This window comes from Aethalodelphis obliquidens, unplaced genomic scaffold, assembly GCF_003676395.1.
Source record: "Aethalodelphis obliquidens isolate GAN/ISIS:26980383/991018 unplaced genomic scaffold, ASM367639v1 scaffold7, whole genome shotgun sequence".
NCBI classification, from domain to species: domain Eukaryota; kingdom Metazoa; phylum Chordata; class Mammalia; order Artiodactyla; family Delphinidae; genus Aethalodelphis; species Aethalodelphis obliquidens.
Window position 1 is genome coordinate 9,928,367 of NW_020837951.1, and position 27,636 is coordinate 9,956,002.

A 27,636-nucleotide genomic window follows, 5' to 3' on the forward strand; every position below is an offset into this window, starting at 1 on the left:
CTTAGTTGCCCCACAGCATGTGGGATCTTGGTTCCCCAACCAAGGATCGAACCTGCGTCCCCTGCATTGGAAGGCGGATTCTTAACCACTGGACCACCAGGGAAGTCTCAGCATTCTAGTGTTAATAGTAATAAACTAGCAATAAATTCTAGTATTAAATGATTGTTCTCTCCCTGTTGTGACAACATTTTCTGAACCAAAATTTGGAATAGAGTTTATCAAATCCTAATGAATTTATGAGGTAGCAGGACATACACTATCAAGACTGCCTCCAGAAAATTTCTTTACCACATTAATGCTCAATGCAGTGATCAAGTCAAGGGAAAATCCCCTGACAGGGAATGTTGGAAACTCGAGAGGCTTTTTCTAACTGTATACTTTCCTCTCTGCTCCCAGATCTCCCCTTTTGAGAATTCCTGTTCAGTAATCCACGGTTACTAGTGACAATGTGTCAGGCTCCTCAGATGGCTGAGAAAGAATTAAGAATTGGAAAACGTTGAGAACCACTGGCATAATGGAATTAGTGGGAATCGGATACGTGAGAGTTTGCCAAGGTTCCATATTCTTTTTACCACTTCCTCATCCTTGGCACTTGAGCTCTGACAATGTACTGGGGCCTGGGCGTAGGGACGATCAGGTTTTTCCTCATTCTGCAGGTGATATTATAAATTCTCTTAGGAAGCACAGCATTACTGCTGTGTTTGTGGCGCACGGTCTTTGTTGCTCCGCGGCATGTGAGATCTTCCCGGACCAGGGCTCAAATCCGTGTCCCCTGCACTGGCAGATGAATTCTTTTTTTTTTTTTTTTTTGCTGTACGCGGACCTTTCACTGTTGTGGCCTCTCCCGTTGCGGAGCACAGGCTGTCGGACGTGCAGGCTCAGCGGCCATGACTCACGGGCTCAGCCGATCCGCAGCACGTGGGATCTTCCCGGACCAGGGCACGAACCCGTGTCCCCTGCATCAGCAGGCGGACTCTCAACCACTGCACCACCAGGGAAGCCCTGGCAGGCGGATTCTTAACCACTGCGCCACCAGGGAAGCCCTGGCAGGCGGATTCTTAACCACTGCGCCACCAGGCAAGCCCCTATACTGTCATGCATTTGATCACTGTAAACATAATGCATAGTGAGACAAAGTGGGTCTTTTTAAGCCCTAGCTTGGTAGTATGGGATGTGAATTATGGTTATAGCTGTCATTAATGGGTGACATCAGACAAGTCATATCCCCGCCCTGAGCCTCAATTTCTTCATATGGGAAATGAAAGCCCCAGACTAGGTGATCTCTCATTAAGCCCAAACAGCCTTTGTGTCTGATCCTGTGGGTAAATTCAGAGAAGTATCAAAGACTTCCCTGCCTGCTCTGTAGATGCTATCAATTGGCTGTATAAATTCAGCAAAATCCACTCTGGCTAAGAGTTGTTCAGTGACACTCCCCAGGGCCTTTTCCAGGCTTTCATAGGCTCTAGGTAACCTGAAGACAAGAGGACTGCGGAATTGTATAAAAAGCTACTCCAGGATTTAACAGCAGTGGGGCTTTTGTAGTCTTGGATTCACAGTTGTAGGAAATTGATGAATGAACCACAGCTCATGATGTCCAAGCAAATAAGCAATAACTCAGGAAATACACTGAGGCGTGGAATGTTAAATGCCCTAATTTTTGCCAAACTGGCGTTTCAGCTCCTAGAAGGGTATTTTAAGTGTGCCTTGTCGGGCAGCTGTGCCTTCTAAGAGTCAGCATATAGGAAACAGCTGACATGTCGGAACACACACGGACTGGACTTAGTCCCATAGACCTGGGCTTCAACCCCAGCTTTGCCGTTTCCTAACTTGATTCACCCTGGTCAAGTACATCATTTCACCTTTCTGAGGTCATTTTTAATAATAATTTTGATAATAATTGAGCCTTTATTATGTGCCAGGCACTCTGCTCTTTTGTACATGCTTAGGCCATTCTACCTTCATGACACCCTAGGAGTTGGTACTGTTGTTTCCTCATTTTACAAAGGAAAAAGCTCAGGCTCACCGAGGGAGAAGTAACTTTGCCCAGGATAATACCAGTGAGATCAAGATCTCCAGATTGATGACTTCAGACCTTGTAGGGCAGGGGTTCCCTAGCACAAACGTTTCCACAACTTCCAGATGTGAGAATGTTCTTCCTGATGTTGAATTGAACTCTTGGAGGTTGCTGGGAAGAGGTTTGCCCTCTTGGTGATGGGAGGTTATTGCAAGGATTCGTGGGGATGAGGGCACTGGGCTTCCCAGGTGGACAGTTGTTCTGGATCCCGGTGCTTCCAGTACTGGGGTATAGAGCCAGTCCCAGAGAGAATCACCTCCCACCCCCACCCCAGACTAGCGCCGGGCAGGTCCCTTGTTCCTATCCCTCCCAGGGCTCTCTGAGCTCACTCCCCTGTCCTGACCCTCATCACTGGGTCTGTATCACATCCCTTAGCCCAGTGCCTGACTCCGGGTAACTAACAATAGTCATGAGAAGTAGTCGTATATGTCACTAGCTATGGATTAAGCACTATTCCAAGCACTTTTACAAGTCTTATTTCACTTAATCCTCATAACAAGCCCATGAGGTGGATTTTATTATCATCACCATCTATTTATAGCAACTTTCCCAAAGTCACATAATTAGGAAGTAGGAAAGCTGATACCCGAACTCAGGACTCTGTGACTCCAAAGTCCCCTATTCCTAACCTCTCTGCACTACTGCCTTTAAATGTAAAATGGGCTGCTACTGCCTTCCTGGTAGAGATGTGGTGAGCTCTCATTAAGTTGCTACACACAAAAGGACCCAGCGCAGAGGCTGCCCCAAGTAGGTACCCAGTCTGTGTTAGCAGAAGATGATAATACAGGGCTCATTTCCTCTTATGGAAATCTTTTGGTTAACTAAAACAGACAAGGGTCTCCTTGTGATAACCCTAAACCATTGGACAAATAGTCTCCCCAGAGAGTTGTATATACATTATAGTTGCATTTTTGTTTATTTTGAGCTGTCTTGTTAAGGCAGGATTTATATGCTGGCGTTGATGTAGGACAGCAATCAGGCAGTGTTTTCTGCCTTTGACAGTTGGTGTGATAGTTTGCTTCCAGTGAAGTTTGACTCACTGTATCTGGAAGCTGTCAGAAGTGAGAACATGAAAAGGTCATGACGGATGGCTTTGGATAAGTGGGTTGGGGAGGAGAGCTGGTTAAGGAGACAAATGTTTCCGAGGGGAGGGGCTGACTCCCGCCGCATCGGGCCAGCCCCCATCCTCTCCTCCTCCTCACCGGCTGGGCTGCTGGGGTGGAGCCTCCCCGGGACCATTTGTCAGAGTGGCACCGGGTTGGGCATAACGCAGCTCCTGGGGGCCCTTCCCAGCAGTCCAGCCCCTCAGGGACTGGAGAACTGCTAGGTGGAAGTAGTCTTCAGTTTAGGATCACTTCTCATGATTACCAGTTACAGAATTTAACATACTTACTTCCTCACATTTTAAAAATTGGGAGGGAATTCCCTGGCAGCCCAGTGGTTAGGACTCCACGCTTTCACTGCCAAGGACGCAGGTTCAACCCCTGGTCGGGGAACTAAGATCCCGCAGCTACATGGCATTGCCAAAAATAAATAAATAAATAAAATAAAAATTGGGAAAGAGTACTGAATTCTGGAGTAGAAACAAAGTCAACTTTTAAAATGATGTTTGTTTTTATTTTTGGTGAAATTTCTACTTTGGAAAAATATAGAAAAGGATGTAATCCCACTGGCCAGAGTTGACCACTCTTACCAATATGAAGCATATCCTTTTGATCTCTTTTCTATAAATATTTTTCACCTAGTGTCATAAGAATTTTTCCAAGTCAGAGCTTTTCTTATACATAATTTTTCATGGTTGTATTGTATTCTAACATGGTTGTATTAACTCTTGTTGGCCATTTAAGTTGGAGAAATGTAAACTTAACAAAAGCCAGCTTCCCTTGTTTTCTTGGACATATGTTTATAATTTGAATTACTATAAAGTAGTGCATAAATGACACTTTAAGGAGTGCCTCTGCCTTTCCTTCAGTGACCTTACACAAAAACTTTTCAGAACCATGCTCAGTGGTCAAACAGAAGAATATTGATAGGATTCCATGCTCCAGTTTGCCATGTATGAACAAAAGTAGGTGTACATTTATTGGCACATTTGAATATTATTTGTTCCTTGGTGAAAATTGAGAGAGGAAACTAAAGGCTAGGTGGGCAGAATTTCTTATCACATCTTCTTGACTTAGCTAAATGGGGCCGTGCAGAGCAGTAGAAAGTATCATACCTGGGAACCAGATGCCTCTGAGTACGAACACAGCTTTCCCACTTAAAAGCTCCCCAGCCTTGGGCTTCCCTGGTTAAGAATCCACCTGCCAGTGCAGGGGACACAGGTTCGAGCCCTGGTCAGGGAAGATCCCACATGCCACGGAGCAACTAAGCCAATGCGCCACAACTACTGAGCCTGTGCTCTAGAGCCCACGAGCCCCAACTGCTGAGCCCGCACGCCTAGAGCCCGAGCTCTACAAGAGAAGCCACCGCAGTGAGAAGCCCACACACTGCAACAAAGAGTAGCCCCTGCTCACCGCAACTAGAGAAAGCCCACATGCAGCAACGAAGACCCAACGCAGCCAAATCAATCAGTCAATCAATCAATATCCCCAGCCTTAGACAAGTACCATCATCTCTCCTAGCGTATGTTACGTAAAACACCTCGCACAGTTCCTGCAGAGTAGTGCAGTGGCTGAGGGGACAAATTCTGGAACCAGATTACCTGGCTTTCTTCAAATTCCAGCCTTGCCACTTCGTAGCTGTGTAAACTAGGGCAAGTTACTTAACCTCCCTGTGTTTCAGGTTCCTCATCTATAAAATAGGGAAAAACATAGTAACCAACTTCATAAAGTTGTTGTGAGATTTGAATCAATGCACACAAAGGATTTCTAACCTTTCTGGCAAATAGTTGGTACCAGTTAATGCTTCACTGCTCTTTGCCCCTGACCTGGCCTGTAGTACCAGCCTCCAAACTGGTTTCCTCTCCACCAGGCTGCCTCCTCCTGTTTGCTTCCCGGCTGGATTCCACAGACTCTGTCTTCAACAGTAGTGGGCTCTGGGTGTGCTCAGGAAAATGGGCTCCAGCAGTGGGCTGCCACTGTCCAGCAAGAGCGAATAGGGTCCTGTGGGGCCATGTGCCCTGCTTTAAGAAGCCGGACTCACGTATCTCAAGTAGGGTGAGGTTATTTAATGTACAAAAGGATTTTTCCCGTCAGGAAAGATTCCCCTACAGGTTTCTTTAAATAGTGACTCCTCTAGGCAGGCGAGTGTTTTACAGATCATTAACTACTTGACTGAAAGCCTGCAGGGCAGAGAAACTTAAAACTAAAGTGTTGGGAGCCCCTGCCAATTACAGATCAATCCAAAATGAAGATAAAGTATCTCTGAAACTAGAAGTCACTGGGAAAATGTGATTTGATTCAGAAAAAAATCTGATTTACACGCATCTCTTTTGGAACACACCACTTGTTTAAACGGTGTTCCACCTGCCTGCCCGTCTTGAATCTAGTGCGCTTGTCTCCCACATCTTCATCCCCAAACTGCAGGCTTGGGGTTCCCCTCTGTGAACAGTGACTGCACAGTAACCCCAGGAAAGGGTGTCTTTGGGAAAGTGTTCTTGTGGCCGAGCAGAGCTTAGGCAATTGATGCAGAGATACAACCCATAATGGATGAACTATACAGTAAGAATTTGCAGATAAAAATAATAGAAGTTAAAGTGTACTTTACATGATAAAAGAAAGATGAAAGAGGACGAGAGTCTGTTATATCTGAGATGGTTACAAGAGTCCTGCTTTGTGAAGTAGGCTCTGTTGAAAAGATTGATGCAATGGGGAGTGACCTTGGCTTGGAGCAGGAGCTGGTGATGTATGTATGCGCATCCCTCTGCTAAATGGACCCAGATTTGTAGCACTAATATACATGGGAGCCCAGAACCAAACTCACTACGGCAATAAATCAACAGCCACTTTGGGTGTCATTTCTGGTTTATATTCCACTATTGTTCTATCACTTAAATTCATGTCACTATCATCTTTTCATCTGGAACAGTTTTATATAATTTTCCAGTGGAGTTACCTGACAAATCCTATCAAATTAACAAGCTACATTAACAATATTGACTGACTACGGCTTCAGGAGTTGCAGGGCCGTAGAACAAAATTTTAAAACCATGTCTCTGATGATGATCTTTCCCCCTCCCTTTCTGAGAAAGGAATGTGGGGCAGGGTTTATTCCACATAAGAGATCTGCACATTTATTTTGCTCTGCTCGTTTTGACTTTTATAAATGTCAAAACAAGAAGCAGAAGGGAAAAAAAAAACACTACCAGCAACCACGGTGTAAGTACTTTTCTTCTCTCAGGGAACTATAGAAATGTCCAGATCTTTAACATTTAATGACCAAATTGGAGGGAAGAGTGTAACTGGGTAATCTATTTTAAGTGAAATGTAATAAAATTGGTCTCCTGATACATTCTCGCCCTCCTGAAATCATCTAGACCTGGACGTCCAGAGTCAATTGGGCTTATGACGTTATGCCTAATTGAAATACGGTGTTCCTGAAATATGTCTAATGACAAATTCCAGCGTTCGATTAATAAAAAATACCAATTGTTCGTCTTTTCCAAAGACCACACGGTAATGACCAGGGTTAAGCAACTGAACTGCAGTGTCTCCTTCAGACAGCAGGCAAGACTCTTCCGTAGTCTGTCCAGTCTCCTGCCTTTGTCTGACTGCTGTTTGGGATTTCTTTATTCATAAAGTAAAATAGAGATGAATGGAGTGTGTGGCAGAACTAATCACTAGGATATTGTTTGTTTTCTTTTTTAATTTTAAATTTGGTCTGACTGTGGTCATTGTGTTCTTTTGATTTTTGTTTTTTAATTTAGCTGTTTCTTTTATCTGCCTTATCTTATGGCCTACTAAGTTTTCTCACATTATATTTTAAAATTTCTAAGTGTGATCCATAGGGTGAAATATGTTAATTCTGGTTGTCTTTTCTGTTTCAGTATGAACTCTTGATTGTTTTAATTATTTCTTATATTTTTACTTCGTTTTGCTTTTTTTCACTTTGAGCTTGACCTTTAAACTGTGGCCTAAAAATTAATTAGTTTTAAGATTCCATCTGGGGTCCACTCTGGAAGGATATTGAAGGGTTTTGTTTCATTTCATGAACAGATTCCTCGATTTTCAATAAAAGGAAAAAGAGAGCATCTAGCCAAAACCTTTGTGTCAGGCTGGGCACCTTCTGCTTGGTGATATCAGGAGAGCAATTGCTGTGTGTTTCCGCAGTTATCCCAGGACACTCTCGATCCCTGGCATTACCTTGGTTCTCCTAACACCTTTGCTCCCAGTCACTGCACAGTGTGTTATGTCTTTCACAGCTCTGAAAATGAAACCTGAAGTCCCTGTAGTTAATGTTCTGGATTCCTGTTAGAAAGTCTTTGTTACATAAAGTGCACACCCAGTGCTCTCTCTCCATCGGTGGAGAAGCAGTGACCTCCACAGCCTGAAGCCAGGCTCCAAGACTTGAACTTGGAATGTTTAATGTGAAGGATCCTTTGATCTTCCTGTGACTTCCTTTAAATACCGTAGGGATAATTATTTAGTGTCAGAGAATTATTTAGTAAGAGAGAGAGATTTTTCCTATTTTTAGTGTGCAAAATTTTTCCAGATCAGAAACTCTTCATTGGTAGCCTAGGTATTTAGGCATAGGTGATGTTACAGCTTTATCTGTCCAACCCAGATCTTCTAATGCAAAACAAAACAAAACAGAGACCACTGATCAAAATTGTTTAAATGAACCTTATCTCATAGTAACTATATTTCATTAACAAAATGTAGATAAACTCTATATTGTATCTGTGTTATATCTAAGGAGGTAAGCTTCTTAATACCTTTTTATATGGTTTTTGATTGTTCCCCCTCCCCGGCTCCAACCCCAGCTCACCCACCTGGGAAACCAGACTGCAACTTCTCTGTGCCATTTGGAATCTCCTTATGTCTGTCTTAGGAAGCCTATGGCATTCCCCAAAGCCCTAGAAAGAGCTCATGTTCATGCAATTTAGGATTTATAAGACAGGTCAAATGATTACACTGAAATCACTTACACCTTGTACTTCTTGTGGCTTCTTTTTTGTCCTCCCCTTGGCCTTACAGGTATCTCTGGAGACAAAGTAGAGATAGACCCAGTTACGAATCAGAAAGCCAGCACTAAGTTTTGGATTAAGCAGAAACCCATCTCAGTCGATTCTGACCTGCTCTGTGCCTGTGACCTTGCTGAAGAAAAAAGCCCCAGTGAGTAGTCCCTTTTATTTATGTCTCCTTCCGCTCTTCCTCCCTTCCCTTCTGCGTGCTGGGTACCAGGAGAATATATTGCCACTGTGTCCTTTTTTCCTTGGGTCTGTTTAATTCATTACCAGAAATTTCTTTTAATTAAATGGGATTGTATTACGGTGCCCAGAGCCTGACATGGGCCCCTGTTCTGTTCAGTCTTGACGGCAGTAGAGAACCTCACAGTGGTTCCTGACCTCAGTAGCCCCCCGCTGAGGGCTGGGGGCACAGGGGCAGATTCCTGACGGGAATCTGCACTCACCAGAGCCCTCATTTCACTTTGTGCTCCTTTCCCCTTCCCGTTTGGGTACTGGACCTGTCAGACCTGGACCTGCCTTCCTTCCTTGCCAGATCGAGGGAAGCTGGAGGATTTCCTGTGGTGGCTGAAGACTAGATTAGATATCCATCATGCCAGAGGTGTCATCACCCTCCAGATTATTGGCAGCTGCATGACCTACCAGCTAGTAATTAAACTCCTGCCTGGTCCTGCAGAAGAGATCACTGCTGGGTTGGCATTCCTCTGTTTAAATTATCAAAGTAGATATAATCTGGGTGTATATTTTAGCGTATTATATTTTTGCAGTTAAGTAATTGAGTGTAGGCTTTAGATTAATCATTTTTAGGGCTTCAGTCCCATCAAGAGGCAGAAAGGACACAGATTGCAGTGATATTCCTCCAGGGAAGAAAGGATTTGTTAGTTGCCTGGAGAAGGCTAGAAGACAGTGGTTCTCAAATCCAGTGCGTTACCAGCACTGCCTGCAGAGCCTGTTTAGAACGCAGCCACCCAGGACCCACACCAGTAGGTTCTGATTTAGTAACTTGCAGTGTGACCTAATAAGCACCCAATTTGTGTTAATCCCCTTTATTCTAGTGTCTGCTAAATTGGGGAACAAATATAAGGAATGACATACTTAAAAGGAACAGTAAGAAATCTAAAGGCCAGCAAGTGTCTATAATATGGCTCACATTTTTGAGATGAAACTGATTAAACAGGGGCTTAAAGAACAAAAACTCGGCCTGCGGACTGGGCGCATATGCCACTTGGCCTCATTTATGGTTGGGTATTTAATTGTTTTGTCAAATCCAGCAGTGCTGGGCTACATGGTCTCCTCTTTTCAACTCATTAGCCTACAGCTTAGCAAGAAGGGAGAACATAGTGGTGCAGGGGAAAGGAGTAAAGCCATGCCCACCTCACTTCCCACCATTCCTGTCATCCCAGTGAGGCCTCGATGGCTTGCAGAGGCAAGATGGTTGCCAGAAGGAGTGGTGAGAAAATCGCCTGCTACTCTTGGGCCCTTGCCCCAAGGCGGCCAGATTCCGTCTGCCTTTAGATAAACATCTTCTTCCTAATCCTCTCACTCCAGCCAGTCAACCAGTAAAAATTTCATTGTTCCAGCATCTTTCTTCCCAAGAACTCAGAATGCTTTGAAAAGTAACATTTTATAAATTCTCCATGTCTCTGAGAAATGAAAGGCAATCACTTACACATTGCATAGGGGGATAAACTGGAGTGGAGAGGTTAGAGAAAGAGCTAGAAATAGGATTCAGATTTCCCTTACATTCACACCAAGACACTCACTGTGTCCAGGGAGGGCTGTGATTCAGGCACCAAACGGTAAAGGATGTAACACACCCAACCTAGGAGGGAATGAAACAGATGCACAGCTACCACCTTTCTGTTGCCTCTTAAGGTCATTCAGTCAAAAAGTAATGTAATTATCACACATCTGTGAGAGCGAGGCCAAGTTCCAAGCATTAGGGATCCAGAGCAGATGTGGGCCCCACCATTTCAATACGACTGTATTGACAGTCGAACAGGAGAGTCTTTTGTCGTAGTCTTAGACCCACTGAACGGTTCTGTGTAAAAACCGCACATGTAGGTTTTATAGAGGTTTCCCCCCTCTCACTCTGGCCCCAGAGATCTAGAACTATGACACTTTCCTGAACAGAGAGGCACACTGCCTGCCCCAGTGAGATACTTCTGAGTCCCCGTCCCCAGCACAGCACTTTCAGACCTTGTCCCTCAAAGCTCTGGGTTCTCAGGGGCCAGGGTGTGTGTGTGTGTGCGTAGGGCAGAGTTGGGCATGAGGCCTCCCCTTCAAACAAAGGATTCTGCATTTAATCCCTACCAATTTGGGGATCCTGCACTTAAAAAGTCAATTGATAAAAAGGATTTTGCTGTTTTCAAAAAATGTTTGAAAGTTGCAGGCGCACAGAATAAAATTCAGACTCCTCAGCACAGCCTTTACAGATCTTGACTCCTCCAAGCTCATAGCCCATAATTTCTCATCCTGAACTTGAGCTGTGGTCACTGTGACCACAGTGGTCACTGTGAACTACTGGCACACGAACACACCTTGAATTTTGTGCTTCCGCTTTTCGCATTGCCAGGAATACACCTCCACCCTGACCCTCTCTTTAATTCATGGACACCTCAGTTTCCTCACACCCGGCCCACTCATTTTTCAAGATCCAGCTCCAGTGTCAGACTCTCTCTGTAATTTTGCCCCCAGGTGTTTGCACACACCTCTGGTAAAGCAGCTCACACACTGAGCTGTGTTTATTTGAGGTCTGACCCTGTCTCCCACCCCCATCTCCATGCTGAACTCATTGACCAGAGACTGGTTTCTGTATTTTCGTTCCCTAGCACAGTGCCTGCAGGGTTGTCCTCAGTGAATGTCTTGAAATAGAACTTAATGAGGCCAGAATTGAGAAACCGAAAGTTATTCAACATAATTTATGTTGTAAAGTGCCCAAAACAAAGATGTATTAAATGAATCAGCTTGATGCTATTATTTTTTTTATGATTTCCAGTATCTTCATCAAATTAATTCATTGACTTAATCTAAAAAGTTCATCTTCAAGAACATCGTCAGACCACAGAATTAATCTATGCGGCTTCTTCTTCTCCTTCTTTTTTTAAAGGATTAATGGTAACCCTTTTTATCTTTTGTGTCTGTTGAACCTTAGAAAAAACTTATTTTAACAGCACTAAAGAAATGAAAGTCACTATATTTCATAAGTTTAGCCTGTGATCTTTATCAGCATAGTGATGTATGTTTGTAGTTGAGTTTACGTCAAAAATTCTTGGGGCCTTCTTAAACGAATTATGGCAAAGAGAGAGAGTCTAGAAGTAGATAAGGTTTTTGATTTCTGCAGTATATTTCCTTTTTCATGTTTTTATCTCTCATAACACAAGTGTCTTGCCGAAGACTAGAACGTGTGACCAACTGGAATAATTTAGTTGTGAAAACAGAGCAGACATGTTATTAAACAGCCTTCTTTACAAAAAGGCATTAACTGTTGGGAGGATAATGAAGTTGTCCCCAGTCTTACTTGAGACATGTTTGTCAGAATTTTGAACAGAAAAGAAACGGTTTTTAAAACCTCAAATATGGCCAGTTTGCAGTGTTTATTGAAAAAGCCACTGTCAAACCATTAATTTGGTCGTCATAAAGAACACAACTCAAGTTTAATTGATGCTGTATCCAAAAAGTATGTGAATAGCTGACTTGGCAAAGGGACTGAGCATTAGAGCGCCTGCAGTGAAACACGTAATTACATATATTGTGGAATCAGAAAGACCCAGACTCTGAAGCCATACTCCATAAATAGCAATTCTATGGCTCTCTTTCCTTCCCCTAACTTCTACCTCACAGGCCGTGTTCTCATAGGGAAGATTTATTGCTCTGTCCCTGTGAGTGTTTAAGACCTGGAACTTAATGACTAAATAGATACATGCCTTTAAAAAAACTGTACATATAAATATGGACTCTTACAAAAGTTAGTTGAGAAAATCAGTGTGTCAACGGCCCTGAGAAATTAAGAACACATTCTGCCTTAATAGATTAAAAAAAAAAAAAAAAAAAAGCTGTACGCTGCCATTATTATTCAAATCAGTGATTTCTAAGTCTGATTTTGCCACTCCTTAGGATATCTTTTGCTGTTTGAAGGATGTCACAAACCTCTAAAAGATGAATTAATTCTAATTTCATTTTAACTGAACAAAGACGTATACATCATATAGGAGAATGTTTCCATCAGAAACGACCATGGTTAAATTGTCTCAGAAATAATTCTCCATCCTTATACAGGTCTAGATGTAGGCTTTAAATGCAGTGGACACTCTTTTTAAGTACTAGCCTCAAATTCCAACACTGAAACAAAAGAAAGGGATCTTTCTATGAAATTAGCACCCGTCGGGGACTCCTGGGCTGTATTTAAATAAAGTACCAGACTTAAGCGTGCCAGGTGTGGTTTTATCGTAAGAAGGTCGTGCAGGTTTAGAGTCTTTAAAGGAAGCAGCCTATCATTAAGAAATCATATAATAAAGTAGCTGTCGTCTTTATAGCTGAAAAGAGCTCTGTATCTCAATTAAGTATAGATGATCTAAAATCTTAAGGAAGTAACGTAATAGAGGTAACCTGATTACATTCTCTTGCAATAGTATAATTTAAAGGAAATCGGATTCTGTTGATGCTGGTTGTGTTGGTGGGGGGTTGTTTGTTTGGTTTTTTTGGTCCAAAACACTGTTTGGATTCAGGGCAGGAGCTCTTTGAGATTGTGAGTTAACCACAACTGCAGGAGACTCTTAGGCCCTCGTGAATAGAACCTGCTTGATATTTGAGATGAGATTCAGTTAAGGTTATGAGTTAAATTAGCTGGGTTTATTGGTGACCTCCCACTTAAATGAATCTTTCTTTTCATAAGTACTTGACAAGATCTGTAAAGTAGTGTATTTAATCTACTAATTAAATTAAAGCTACTGAATAATGATTTGTCCACATTGATTTAGCTTAAATAGAAAAGACCAGCATTGTTGTGATCTTCAGCAACCTTAATGGCCGAGCCAGTTAGACACAAAGGCCTCTTGTGTTTTATAGGTCAGAAGGACATAGGTAAGCCCAGGCTGTAATTGAATTGCCTGCACTGCACCCTGCAGTTGCAGATTTCCTTTGCCTTCCCGTTCCATTGTTGCACTGGGGCTTAAGAGAATGTTAACGTGGTAATAGGCACAGGGCCTTCCCCATTATACGTCTTGCTATCGAGCGGTTCTGCATGACTAGTTAAAGAAGATGGCAAGAAGATTAATGAAAGCAGGGCTAATACAGAAGGGGGTACTTTTGCAAGACTTCTACCGAGGAGATATTAGAGCTGAACCAGAGCTTGGCTTTTTCTTTATCCTGTGACCTTTGAACCTGCCTTACTGTTGAGAGCTGCCAGGGAAGTCGACATTTTGATTGATGTTGGTACACGAGTCAGTCTTTCCCATTGAATTCCACATCTGCACGAAAATAGCTTTTCCAGCAGAATTCATACTGGCTACAAGTGATAGCCAAATTGATGGCCGAAATGCTTTTATGTCGTTTGCATTTAAACCTAAAGGTATTTGATGGTTTAATTCAGTATCCAGTTTTCATAGATTATAAGCATTCACTTATATGTTTTTTTTTTTTTTTTTTTTTTTTTGCGGTACGCGGGCCTCTCACTGTTGTGGTCTCTCCCGTTGCGGAGCACAGGCTCCGGACGCGCAGGCCCAGCGGCCATGGCTCACGGACGCAGCCTTTCCGCGGCATGTGGGATCTTCCCGGACCGGGGCACGAACCCGTGTCTCCTGCATCGGCAGGCAGACTCTCAACCACTGCGCCACCGGGGAAGCCCCACTTATATGTTCTTAATGGGTTTATCAACTCATGGTGAAAGACCAGTATTAAAGAGTATTCAAAGATTTGCAAACAGAGCTCCAAGGAGGCTTTATGGAGGAGTAAAAGCAGTCATCAAACAAACCCTTCACCATTCTTAGAAAAGAAAGATCAGTCAGTCTGAGGGCCCAGGCAAACTGACTTGGAGGTTTTTGTAAATAAAGCAAAGTGTGTGTTTTTGGAAAGCTTTCCATGGGGGAGTCTGAAACCTTGCCTCCGCACCCCACCTGAGCCCCAGCTTAGAGGCTGTCTTGATCCATCCAGATGCTGGGTTCCCTGACCTTGACCTTGGGACACTAGCATTCCATCGGAAAGGGATTGTTATGGTCTGCTTATAAGACAATCCAGTGCAGGCACGAACCTCTTCATTTGTTCTCACTAATTTTGTTACCTTGTTTGTGGAGCTGCAGGCCTCTAGCGTGTGTGCATGTGTCTGTGTGCGCATCCCCCACCCCTTCTCCCAACAAAGGAGAGCAGGGAGACTGGGAAAAGGACTCAGGTTTTGTACTGAAATCAACTTGGGCACATCACAGCCCATACACTGAATCCTCTGACCACCTGATTTCTTTTCTGCTTACTTGACAGGGGTAATTCCAGCAGAGAACACACACACACACACACACACACACACGTTGACGTGACAGGTATTCCAGTTCCTAGAGGAGAGGTACCCAGGAATTTTGTCATATTCTCTAGATGCTCGTGAGAATGTGTGAGAGGGAAATGAGGGTGAGCATTCAGCTACCGCTGGGTGAAAGAGCTGTACCCCAAGGTGGGTGGGTGGGTGAGTGTCCATGGCCGTGCTGGCGTACTCTATGCCTCATAAGGTGCTTGCATTTATACTCACATCCTAAGGTTCTGTCGACTCCCAGGGGGTCCAGGCACTTCAGACATCAGGTGGGCAAGCTATGCTGTGTTTTTATTCTCTGACAAGGACTTATTTCATAAGTTCCAGATCAAATACGGTAGGTACTGCTCGATTACAGAGCACAGCAGACTCTAACGTGTTAAATGCCCCAGTTATTGAACTGCCTTTTCACAAGGGTACTCTGGAGCACAGTCAGGAGCAGGCAGAGCCTCGTCCTTCTAACAGATACGTTTCCCAGCCCTATTAAAAGGGGTCTTCATCTGTCCTGTCAAAGGGAGTCTGCTGGGGTTTTTTAGTTTAATTACACTATCCAATTAAAACTCCTTGCTGCATTTGGATGCGCCTCTCCCTGGGCCTGAGTGGAGATGACATTTACAAGGCTCGCCTTTCAAGCAGACAATAGTGTGATTGATGAGGTGCACGTTCAGTGAAGGAGGCGAGTGCCTGTGGAAGTGCCGCTTAGTGCATTTTGATTTATTTATGATCTTCTTCCAAAACAAGGGAGCTGCTGGGAGATGGGTTCTAGGCAACAGGGGGGCCACCTCAGTTTTTCCAAGTGTGTGGGAGGGAAAGAAAGACCTGGCGTGTGCCACAGGATAAAGGTGGAGAAACACTGTAAGCGTGAGGCCAGCTTGCATCATCGAATGCCAGACTGCATTCTCAGGTTCTCTGACCCAGTTTGGTTTACAGTAACCTCAAGCTGTGATCTGCTGTTAAATAGGCCATCACTGTGTTTCAGGGAACAGTTGCTGCGGCTGGATAACACTGGCCAGACCCCTGAGAACTTAGCCTGTGGGAGCCAACTCAGCATGTGTCCCGTTGACTGACCTGGTCATTATTAACTGACACCTGACGTTTGCACTGGACATGCCTAGTTATGCTCCCAGCTGCATCCTCCAGCAGTCCGGCAGCTTCTGTCCAGGGGCTACAGTCAGTGCTCAGTGGCTCTTTCTCTCACTCTGCCTGAACTACACTGAACATTTAAAAGTTGCTTCTAGGGACTTCCCTGGTGGTCCAGTGGTTAAGACTTCGCCCTTCAACGCAGGGGGTACAAGTTTGATCCCTGGTTGGGGAGCTAAGAGCCCACATGGCTTGCGGCCAAAAAAACATAAAACAGAAGCAATATTGTAACAAATTCAATAAAGACTTTAAAAATGGTCCACATCATGGGACCTCCCTGGTGGCGCAGTGGTTAAGAATCCGCCTGCCATTGCAGGGGACACGGGTTTGAGCCCTGGTCCGGGAAGATCCCACATGCCGCAGAGCAACTAAGCCCATGCACCACAATTACTGAGCCTGCGCTCTAGAGCCTGCGAGCTGCAACTACTGGGCCCGCATGTCACAACTACTGAAGCCCGCGCACCTAGAGCCCGTGCTCCGCAGCAAAGAGAAGCCACCGTAATGAGAAGCCCGTGCCCCGCAACGAAGAGTAGCACCCGCTCGCCACAACTAGAAAAGGCCTGCATGCGGCAACGAAGACCCAATGCAGCAAAAAAATAATACATTAAATAAAATTTTTTTAAAAAGTTTCCTTCAATTAAAAAAAATGGTCCACATCAACAAAATTGAAAATATAAAATAAAAGTTGCTTTTGGAATTTGGAATCAGCCAAGAGCAAGTGAGGCTCTAACAAAGAGATACGGAGGCACATTGGAGAACTTCTCAAAGTTGTAGTGAAAAGGCAAACCCAGCAACTTGTTCTTAACCTTCTATTCTGTGTACCCTCAGCATATGATAGATGGGACCACTGTGCTTGTCTCTGTAGTTCCTGGAAAAGAGGTGTTTAGTACAATGTGTGGTCTCTGGAAGGGTCAACATTCTGAATTTAGGAGGCAGGCAGTTCTACTCTGAGCCCTAGACGGATGATAAAAACCTTCCCATATTCATTATCAGGTACTACAGTTGCTCATGGGAGCTGTTGGGGTCATGTTTGCTCACTGCATGACATATAAGAATGTCTCTGTTTATGAAGAAAATTGGCTGGTACTGAGACACTCAGTGGGTTTTCTTACATTCTGTGTAACCTTTCTTCATTTTTCCCTAAGACTTACTAATAAATGAGAAAGAATTTCCTTGTGTTGATTGGAATATTGATATCTGTTAGAGTAGAAAGCATTTCGGGGATATCATCTTTTTATCCTCCTGGGAGAAGCCGCCTTTTTGCTATTGAATTTTCACTTAATTGTTGACTTGGGCCTTATAGACCCATAATAACAAAACAGTTATGTAGGTATAATGGAAAGTTTACAGACATTTACATTTTCCTAGATTTTAATTACCATTTCCTCAAATTCTTTTTTTTTTTTTTCTTGGTTGTAACATCAGAAGAGATCCGAATTGAGAAGAGGGTAAGGGCAGAGATTGTTTCCTACTGAAGAAATCTGTGTGAAGATTTCTCAGCTGGATAAATGATTGGAAGAATCTGTTTCCCTTACCTCCTGCCAAGCTCCAAACTGTGTTTTCGTAATAAATAAATGGAGTGCTTAGATTTTAAGTTATTCTTGTAGACATGGAAAAAGTAAGCCATTCTTTCATTAAATTCAAAATATGTATTGCTTACAAGACTCCCATAGGCAACTTCCAGGACAGGGTAGCTGTACCCAGATTAGCCCTTCTATCATAAATGACTGGAAGACTGCACAAAATATAAGAAACTGTTTGCAGACATTGAAAAACAGGCAGTACGGGACAGTGAGCCCTGAGAGAAGGGCAGCAAATGAGCTGAGACCTACTATCACTTCAGCTTTCTTCCAGGGTTTCCCAAGGAGAGCATAGCAGTCTCACTGACCTGGGAGACACAGATCAGAGTTGGGGGAACTGAAATTCAGCAACTGAAATTAGCAAAATTAAGTATGGAGAGGAGGGAGCCCTACTGAGAATGAGCTCTAGGAAGATGCCTTTTAATCTTCTGTTGTATACTAAGCTGTGTGAGCCTCCTGTGGGATCTCACAAGTCTGGTCAAAGAACAACTACTGGGGAGCTATAAACTAAAGTTCTGGCCGAAACTCTAGTTCATAGCTCCCCAGTAGTTGAAGCATCCAGGACATTTACTAGTAACTCTGGAAAGGCCGTATCTTAGGAGCAAGGCTACACTAGCCCTAGATTAAAGACTGCCTTAATTCTTAATAAAGTTTTAAATGGATTCCTGAAAGGATCAAACTGATCCACATGTAAATTAACTGACTGCCAGAACAAAGCCCAGTATTAGCTAAAAGATGATGACAAAATGCAAACATCCCACACTCGAACGTTCATAGTGTCCAACTTTCAATAAAAAATTATGAGACATGGAAAGAAGCAGGAAAAAATGTGTCCTGTAACCAGGAGAAAAATCAGTCAATAGAAGCAGAGTCAGAAATGGCAGGGATGATAGAATTGGCAGATAAGTACTTAAAAATTCATATTGTAAATATGTTCAAAGACTTAATAACTCAAAAAGAAGAGAAATGGAAACTTTAAAAAGAACCAAATGAAAATTCTAGAGCTAAGAAATACAGTACCTGAATCAAAAAATTCACTGATGGGAGCAAATCAGGAAGATTAGGAAAAAAGGTCAGAGGGTTAGTTATCTATTACCACATGACAAATTGTCCCAAAACTCAATGTCTTAAAACAACAATAACATTTATTTTCTTACAGCTTTGTGGGTCAGGAATCCAGCACAGCTTAGCTGGGTCCTCTAGCACAGGGTCTCTCACCAGGCTGCAGTCAGACTGTCAGCTGGAGCCAGCAAGTGTTCTGACATATATGTAGTTGGAGTCTCAGGGAAGGTAGAGAAAACTGTTCCAGATTTGATTTAAAATATCAATCCACCAATCTTGGAAGTCTAAAGAAGGCCAAACAGGATAAATACAGAGAAAACCACATCAAGGCACATCATAATCAAATTGCAGAAAACCAATGATAAAGAGAAAACTCTTATGAGCATCCAGAGAAACCAAGATAAGAAGTATTGCTGACTTTTCACCAGAAATAATGCGATCCAGAAGACAATGGAGTCAACCTAGAATTCTATACTTAGTGAAAATATCCTTCAGAAATGAAGGTGAAATGAAGACATTTCCAGACATTCCAAAAATAAAAGAATTTGTTGCCATTAAACCTTTACTATAAGAAATATTGAAGGCTGGAGGGGAAAAAAAATACCAGATAGAAACCCAGATCTACCCAAAGAAATCAAGCGTACTCAAAATGTCACCATTAGCAACTATACAGAATGAACAAAGAAAAAGGAAATAAGTGAGACCTCTTTGAGTGGGGATAGACAAACTCTGGCCCATAGGCTAAATCCAGCCCACCACCTATTTTTGTATGGCCTAGGCACTAAGAATAGTTTTTAACATGTGAATATTTGCAATTGATTTGATGATATGGAACATTAACTTTGAACTCCATTTAAGTGAAATGTTATCCACCCCCCCCAAAAAAAATATGTCCTTCTCAGAAGTAACCTGTAGTAACCCCAGAAAATACATTTGATGATTATATTTTGAATTTTGTCAGTTAAAAATGTAGAAATTCTCTTTCTCTTGTTATATAAGTATCTATAAAATATCCTTAATTTTGCCTCTTGGCTCTCTTATCCTGTCTGGAAGAGTTTGTTTATCTTGGAGAGTGAGAGCAAAAAGACAAGGGAATCTACCATGTGCCAGGCAGTGTCCCAAGTGCTTTATATGCACTACTTAATTCTTTTTTTTTTTTAACATCTTTATTGGGGTATAATTGCTTTACAATGGTGTGTTAGTTTCTGCTTTATAACAAAGTGAATCAGTTATACATATACATATATATGTTCCCATCACTACTTAATTCTTGAAACAACCCTCTGAGGTTTATATTCATTTATTTTAGAAGTCTCAGATTGTTGATTTTTATCCTAGGATTACTTAATCTTAGCAAGAACTCTGTGAGACAGATATTATTCCCATTTTATAAATGAGGAAACTGGGGCTCAGAGAAGTTATGTAACTTGCCTAAAGTTATATATAAATGGTAACAGAGGTTTATATTCTTCCCTCTGCCACTGACACAAAGCCAAGTCACTTAAACTTCTGTGCTTTTTGGGTGGAAGAGTATCCCTAGCCCCAACTCAGTCTATGAAGTCTTATTCCTCAACAAATTTTAACCATGCTTCGTTATCTGATTTCTCTTCCTAAAGGATATTAAGTGCAGAAAAATAGAAGGTGGAAAAAGAATTACAGAACTTAATAATAGAGATAGTAGGAAGTTAAAACTAACGAGAGTTGACCAAAAATGAAACAAAACAAAAACTGTTAAAAATCAGTCCAAGAACTCAAAAAGCACAGTAGTATGGTAATAGGGAACTTACTACTATAATATGGAACTTAATATTTAGTGGTGATGTGTAGAGCCTTTTGCAACTCTGAAGAAATCATGATATTCAGTACTTGTAAAGATGGACATGATAGCACGGTATTTATTTTCCTTATACTCTAATACAGGAGGAAATTTTATCATATGGATTTTTTTTTAATTTTATTTATTTTTTTAATTTATTTTTGGCTGCGTTGGGTCTTCGTTGCTGTGCGCGGGCTCTCTCCAGTTGCAGTGAGCGGGGGCTACTCTTTGTTGCGGTGCGCGGGCTTCTCATTGCCGTGGCTTCTCTCGTTGTGAAGCACGGGCTCTAGGCGTGCGGGCTTCAGTAGTTGTGGCACGCGGGCTCAGTAGTTGTGGCTTGCGGGCTCTAGAGCACAGGCTCAGTAGCTGTGGTGCACGGGCTTAGTTGCTCCCTGACATGTGGGATCTTCCTGGACCAGGGCTCGAACCCATGTCCCCTGAATTGGCAGGCAGATTCTTAACCACTGTGCCACCAGGAAAGTCCGATTTAATAGTTTTTACACTTCTCAGTTTTAATTTCTAATATAATAAATATTGATAGATATAGTCCACATGAACAAAAGCTTTTGGAGCTCCTCAGTAATGTTTAAAAGTGTAAGGGGATCCTGAGACCAAGAAGTTTGACAACTGCTGATTTAGGGTCTTGGAAATCATCTAAAAAGCTTGGACTTTATTCTGAAGACAATAGGAAAAGAAACACTGTAGAGTTTTAAGTAGGAGAGTGATATGACCAGATATGTGTTACAAAAGGATGACTCCTCTCGGTAGATGTTTGGATCTGAAGAAGACATGACCAAAAGTAGGAAAACCAAGAAGAGGCAACAGACGGTCAGGACCTCGGTGAGGGCTGTGGTCACAGGATGGGAAGGGATGGAAGATGAATATATGAAAACTATTTAGGGGACCAAATGCTTGGAACTTGGTAAGTAGTGAAGCCTCCAGTTGGGCTAACAGACCTTTAGATTTAAGGGGAAATGTAGAATTCAGTTCTGGATGTGCAACACTGCAGGCCATGTGAAGATGGCAGCTGTACTCACTGGTTGGCTCTGAAAGTCTGGAGAAAGGTCCGAGCCAGATATCTGCTCCGGGATCATCAATATCTGGGTAGTAGTTAAAACCTAAGGGGCAAACCTGACAGAGGAGAAATGGAGTTAAAAGAGATGAGGGTCAAGGACAGGACACCGGGGAAGACCATTATTTAAGAGAGAGATAAAGGACAAGAAGGTCACAAAGGACATATAAGAAACAGATTGACTGGAGAAGTCAGTTGAAAAATCAGTTGACTGTGGCTTCCTGGGAAGAGAGGACTTCAGAAGTATCAGATACAGCTGAGAAGCCAAGCAAAATAAAAGCCGAGAAGTATCTACTGGATCTCTCAACATAGAGGTCGTGGTGACCTTAGCAAGAGTGTTTTCAGTAAATTAGAGGAAGGAGGGAAATCACATTGCCATGGGAGTTTTTATAATCAGAGAGCTTTAATTATGTTTATAGGAAGGAGCCAAAGGGGGCGGGGGGAGGGGGTGAATGACACAGGCAAAAGTGTTAAGTGGATCAGACTCTGTCCCTGCTCCAGAGGTCAAAGAGGTCATCACAGTTACTGGGGCCTCTGCCACCATCGCGGTGCTCGAGAAGGAGCACCAGCCTTTGCCAGTTGAATTACATTGAACTGAAGCTCCTACAGGCAGCTGGGAATGCTGCTCGCAGTGGAGACCAGACCCGGAGGGGGTGTTCAGCCCAGAGACCAAAGCGTCCCAGGCCATCCATTTCCCACTGCAACGAAGAGTAGCCCCTGCTCGCTGCAACTAGAGAAAGCCCGCGCACAGCAACAAAGACCCAATACAGCCAAAAATAAATAATAAATTAAATAAATAAAAGTTATTTTAAAAAAAGGGAAATCCAATGAGAGCTCTCCACCCACTTCCAAGCCAGAGGAACCAGAAAAGATCAGACCCTGGAAACCCATTTTTTTAGAAGTATCCATGCCTGATGTAAAGGAATTCAGAAGGAGTCCAAATACTCAGAGATGTTCTTCATAGGCTTCTCTATAATACTGGCAATTTTATTAGTAACTTAAATGCCCAATGGAAAGATAGTAACATGAACCGTGGCACACACCTACTTGTTGGCAAAAAATACAGCTGTTGAAAAAGATGGTTGTGGAGACTGTGTAGCAACAAGGAAAAGGCTATGCTAAAATGTTAACAACGAAAATTCTCCCCAAATTTTACTATACAATCTGATTACAACTGTGTGAAAACAGACATGTGAGAATGACTAGAAAAGAGACCATGGATGTCATTGTGCCAGGATGTTGGTATTATGGGGGTGGAGTGTGGAAGTTTTTCCTCTGTCCTCTAAATTTCTAGTAATTTTAAAATATATTTTATAATTTTTTAATTGAAAAGGAAAACCAAAAAATTCAAGTTTATTTTTGGCTTTCCTGGCAAGTGGGACACCTGAGGGGTTTTAGACAAAGGTGGGCCTCAGGCTCAGTTTGGAAGTCCCAGCTCTGACCAGTCATTGCCAACCACAGTCGGTGCCCGCAGGTCGTTTAGAAGGGAGCCTCTTTTCAAACAACAATCTCTGTTCCATTTGCAGGGGACATCTGGGAGCACTTCCTTTAGCAGGAGTGTATGCGCTGCTGGCCCTCTGCCTAAGCTGTCCCATCTTGTGATGATAGCAGCTTTTTCTGAATGGCCACTCCCCTCAATTGACCAGAAGACCCTGTTTTTTCAGCACAGCCTCTGGTTTAAGTTAAAACTCGTAATGCAGATGATAAATTACAGCACGAAAGCTCAAAAGTCTCCACTTCTGACACCTGTACTGCTAATTAGTAAAAATACATTTTTACATATCCAGACTTCCATTTCAATATTCAGAGGCGATGTATAGTTTCAGTGCCCTGAGCAAATCTGGATATGTGACCGGGGCTTAGATGCCACATTTTATACCCCATTATATTGCATTTTATTCCTACAGCTCTAAAGCAAGTCTGCTCAAAGAAGGTCCAATTAAAAACCAAATCGTCAGAACTGTGAGGATATTACCGTCAAACATCAGCTCCATCACAGTTGTAAGAATGATGGCCACCACCCACTGAGCCCCCGCTGTTTCCAAGTGCCATGTGAGATGCCTGATGGATGCTGTCTCCTCTCGGGCAAACCTTGGCCTCTGGAGGGACAGTGCCTCCGACCGTCCCACCACTAGAACACAGCAGAATTGGATTTCTTCCCAAGTCTCTGACTAGCACTCACACTTTCCCCCTCTGCATCCCAGGCTTTTGTTATGCCAATTTCCAAACAGAATTTAACAACCCAAACAAAATAATTTGGACTAATTGCAATATTAGACTTTGTATTTTCTTTTAAATCATACTGATACACAGGCTCACCTCAGAGATATTGCAGGTTTGGTTCCAGACCACCACAGTAAAGCAAGTCACACACATTTGTTGGTTTCCCAATGCATATAAAAGTTATAGTTACACTATACTGTAGTCTGTTAAATGTGCAATAACATTATGTCTAAAAAAATAATTTACACACCTTAATTTAAAAACACTTTATTGCTGAAAAATGCTAACCATCATCTGACAGTGCAAGGTTGCCACAAACCTTCAATTTGTAAAAAAATGCAGTATCTGCGAACCACAATAAATGAAAGCACCACAAAACAAGGCATGCCTGGATCATTTTTCTCAACTGGCATTTTTACAAAGACAGTTTACCCCTATGGCTTACTCATTCCCTGTGAAAGGTGCTGATGTTCTTTGAGTTTCCAAGGGTAACCTGCCCACCTCTGATTCCCTCTAACACCCCAGGACAGATGCCCCGATGGGCTGCAGCTGAGGAGGACATTTGACGCCCCCCCATCTTCCTCCTTTACCTGAGGTGAGCCTAGAGGTGCCCGAGGCTGGTAAAGTTTTGATAACAGACTTCTCTCACTTTGTGTTCCTGTTCTGTTCAGCTGGTGTTGAAATGCCAGTGATTCCTTCCCAGACATCTCTGGTGGAAATTTACCACATAGCATAAACCACTCATGTTTATTGATAGATCCATCTCCAGAAAGAGGTCAATTAACTTGTTACACTTTAATATGTGGGCTTTGGATTAGGTGAAATTATACAAGTGTGAATTCTGCTTATTAACTCTTATAAAAGAATTCCCAAGTCCTGCCACTGTTACCTTCTCTATAGTTCTCAAGTCAGTCCCTTTCTCAGCATCCTTTTTACTCCTGTCTAGCTCAAAACTGAATATGCTCCTACCTGGATGACTGTGGCAGCTGGTCCCCCTGCCTCCAGGCCCTGGTGAGCCAGGGTGAATGCCCAAAAGCCCAATCTGACCATTCACTGCCCAGCTTACAGTCCACTAGTGGCTCCCTCAGCTGTTGAATCCAGTGTTTCCAGCCCTTTAGTCTGCCCTGTGTCACAGCACCTCCTGCCCGCCCACTGTTCGTGAACCTGCCTGCTCAGAGCCCTGGCTCGGAGGCGTGCTGCCTCTCGCCCCCGTGTGTGTGTCCACGCTCTGTCCTCGCCCTGTCACATCCTTCTCCACCCCACGTTTACCCAGCTGACCCCCCTTCCTCCTCTAAGACTGCTCAGTCAGGCGTCGGCTTCTCCAGGAAGCTGTGTCTCTAGTGGCCCTCCCGCTACCAGGCCAGCCACCTCCCCTGGGGTCTCCACAGCATCTCGCTGGGATCACCTTCTTCGTCATGCTCATCATACTTGTCTCTCAGTGTTCCTGGTGTTCATTCCTCTGGCCACCCAGCAAAGCAGGGATCCCTGGAGCAAGGGGAAAAGCCTCACAGCAAAAACTCTCGGCGCGCCTTGGCCCCATGCTCCGTGGCTCCAGCACGAGTGACAGCGTGGCTCTGAGTTAACTAGAGCTCTCCCTCCGAAGTCCTCCCACAGAGCAGGAAGGGGCCGTCTGCTGTAGCTGTCCCACCGCACCGCACCCGGTTTTTAGCTGTGTGATAGTCTATCTGTGGCTCTGTAATAGTTACAAAAGGGCCGAGCTGTTGAATCCTGATACAGGTTCTCCAGATGGTGTTCTGTCTCCTCTTCCCTCAGTGATGTGAATGCTCTCTCTGGAAAGGACGGATAAGTCAGAGGCTTCAGTGAGATGGTCAGGGCTGGAACTCTTCATCACTCTGACTTGCTTCCCTCTTCCTTGGGGGTCTGGTAAGAGTGCTGGGGACAGGCAGAGGACACACACAGCCTCCTAGCTCAGCACAGTACATGGGGGGGTGTTTGTAGTCACCTGACCCAAATACGCAGCCGTTCCGGACACGCGATGTGGGGTGATTAGTTTGTTTTCGTCCTATGATTGGTGTGCAGATGAACCACAGGCCTCCCCTCTGTGAGCCCGTACCATCCAGGGGATGGTGTGGAGGCTTCCTTCCAGAGGCTCCCGGGCCCCTGCAGACTGCATGTCACGTGTGCCATGTGTAGATTTGGCTCTTCCTAAAGAGTGCAGGACAGGTTTTTAATGGTGTCCCAGTTGTTCAGGCGAAACATGCTCTAGTATCTTGAGGTTTGGGTTTTGTTTTGTCAGTGACGAGCGGGAGCAGGTGGTATAGACAGTCCATGAGATCACTTATCAAAGTGGTCAGTGAACCCCGAAGCTTCGGGTCCACAGACCTCCCTAAGACCTTCTGGTCCTTTTTAGCTGCAGGCACTGGTGTCTGTGTCTGTCACGGCCAGGTGTCAGCAGTAAGGCCTCCTGGAGGGGGTGTCTCTGTTTGTCCTTCACAGCCCTGTGACCTTCATAGACGGCTCTGCTTGGTCACAGCATGGCCAACAGAGAGATCTGCATTGTTCTTCCGCACAGTGAGATCACCATCAAGGCTCTGACATTCTGAGCTGAATCCTGTAAAGATAAAAGAATACACACATACGCTCACGTCCATACATACAGATACATCCATTCATGTGAGATTCACTTCTCAGAAACAAGTTATATATTCACAGAATGATTAGCTTTCAGCTAAAAATTCTAACACTTTAGTACCACGATTTAGAATCAGGCTAAATTTGTCAAATGACGGAAAGCGAGGTTTTTCAGAAATTATTAGCTAATTTTTTCAATATTGAATTTATAGTCAGAAAGTATATCATAATGATGTTTCCAGGATAAAATACCAGCAGCTTAACTTTTCTGGCCACAAACGTACAGCATGTATCAGTTTCTTTTTGAAGATCTGAAGAATTAGCTACTGTAAATAAAGTTTCCAGGAAGATTTCTCTGGGAAAGAGGTGAACTTACAGTAATATGGGTGATATGTTATTAATAACTATGACCAGCCACTGCTTCAATTAAAAGGACAACGGATGAGAAGGGCTAATAGAAAGGATATGCTGAATTGTAATCTCACAAGCACTGAAGTCTGCAGAAAAGACAAGAAGGAGTTGTTTCTGAGGCTGGTAGGAGGAAGCCTCTGGGTAAGAGACGTCGCCAGCTGCTCCTTGGTCTGGGAATGTTTACCGAGCTCTGACTACACGTCTCTCTGGAGCAGTGCTCCTTTGGTTGCCAGTAATGGAAACCAACTTCAAAATAGCTTAAGGAGAAAGAGGACTTTCTTGGAGGTCCACAGGGGTCTCCCTGAACCCAAGGACAGCATGAGCTGATGGGCCAGGGAGAGCGTCACATGGGAGTGAGGACGGCGGGCACCTATGTCTCCACTTAGAGGAGGGAATCTGATTGGCATGTTTGGCCCAAAGGACAGGCACAGGGGGTGCGGACACAACTGCAGGTGGCGTGATACGGTAAGCAGGTTTCTTTGACGGGCCGAGCACTGTGGGAGGCCACGTGAGAAACGTGCCTAGGAATGTATCCCACGGAGGTGCCAGTTGAGCTAAAGTACCCAGCATTGGCTGACCTTTTGGAGACAGGATAATGAGAGGGGACATCCCAAGCGTGGGCAGGTGGGTATGTGCAATGCCCTGGGCTGGCATGTGGCATCTGAGAGTGGTGAAGTGAGGTGAGGCTAGACCAGGAAGCAGTTCCAGAAATGACAAGGTTGCCCTGAAGGTGGTAGGAAAGGGTTACAAAAGCATTTGGGTCTGGGGGTGGTTTGTGTGTTCAGGGGGTCAGACCCCCTGAGTCAGTCTGCTCTGTGACGTGCCAGCTTTCCATGGCAGCCTTTAGAGCAGCCTCTCCACGCCCCCCGCCGCCCCCAGTCCACCCGTCCTTCCAGGGTGGAAGTGACCGGAGGCCTTGGGCCTTGGGCCTTGGGAGCAGCCTCCACGCGGGATCACATGACCAGGACTCCCCCTCCCAGCAGGAGCCAGGCTACGGAGAAGCTGGTAATAGCGCTACCATCGGC

At 43.8% G+C, this 27,636-nt stretch overlaps 1 protein-coding gene across 8 annotated transcripts in view; it reads left to right on the forward strand.

The window, feature by feature from the left end:
• MAPKAP1 (MAPK associated protein 1) overlaps positions 1–27,636 on the forward strand; it is a 231,108-nt gene that overhangs the window by 195,480 nt on the left and 7,992 nt on the right. For 6 of the 8 annotated variants that reach the window (XM_027104862.1, XM_027104867.1, XM_027104860.1 and 3 more), the window contains one exon: positions 8,212–8,349. The exons of 1 other annotated variant lie outside the window; for it this stretch is intronic. In XM_027104862.1, the coding sequence (XP_026960663.1) occupies positions 8,212–8,349 (138 nt within the window). Of the gene's footprint in view, positions 1–8,211; positions 8,350–23,292; positions 23,721–27,636 lie in introns of those variants that run through there. One more of the 8 variants, XM_027104866.1, reaches the window with a different exon arrangement.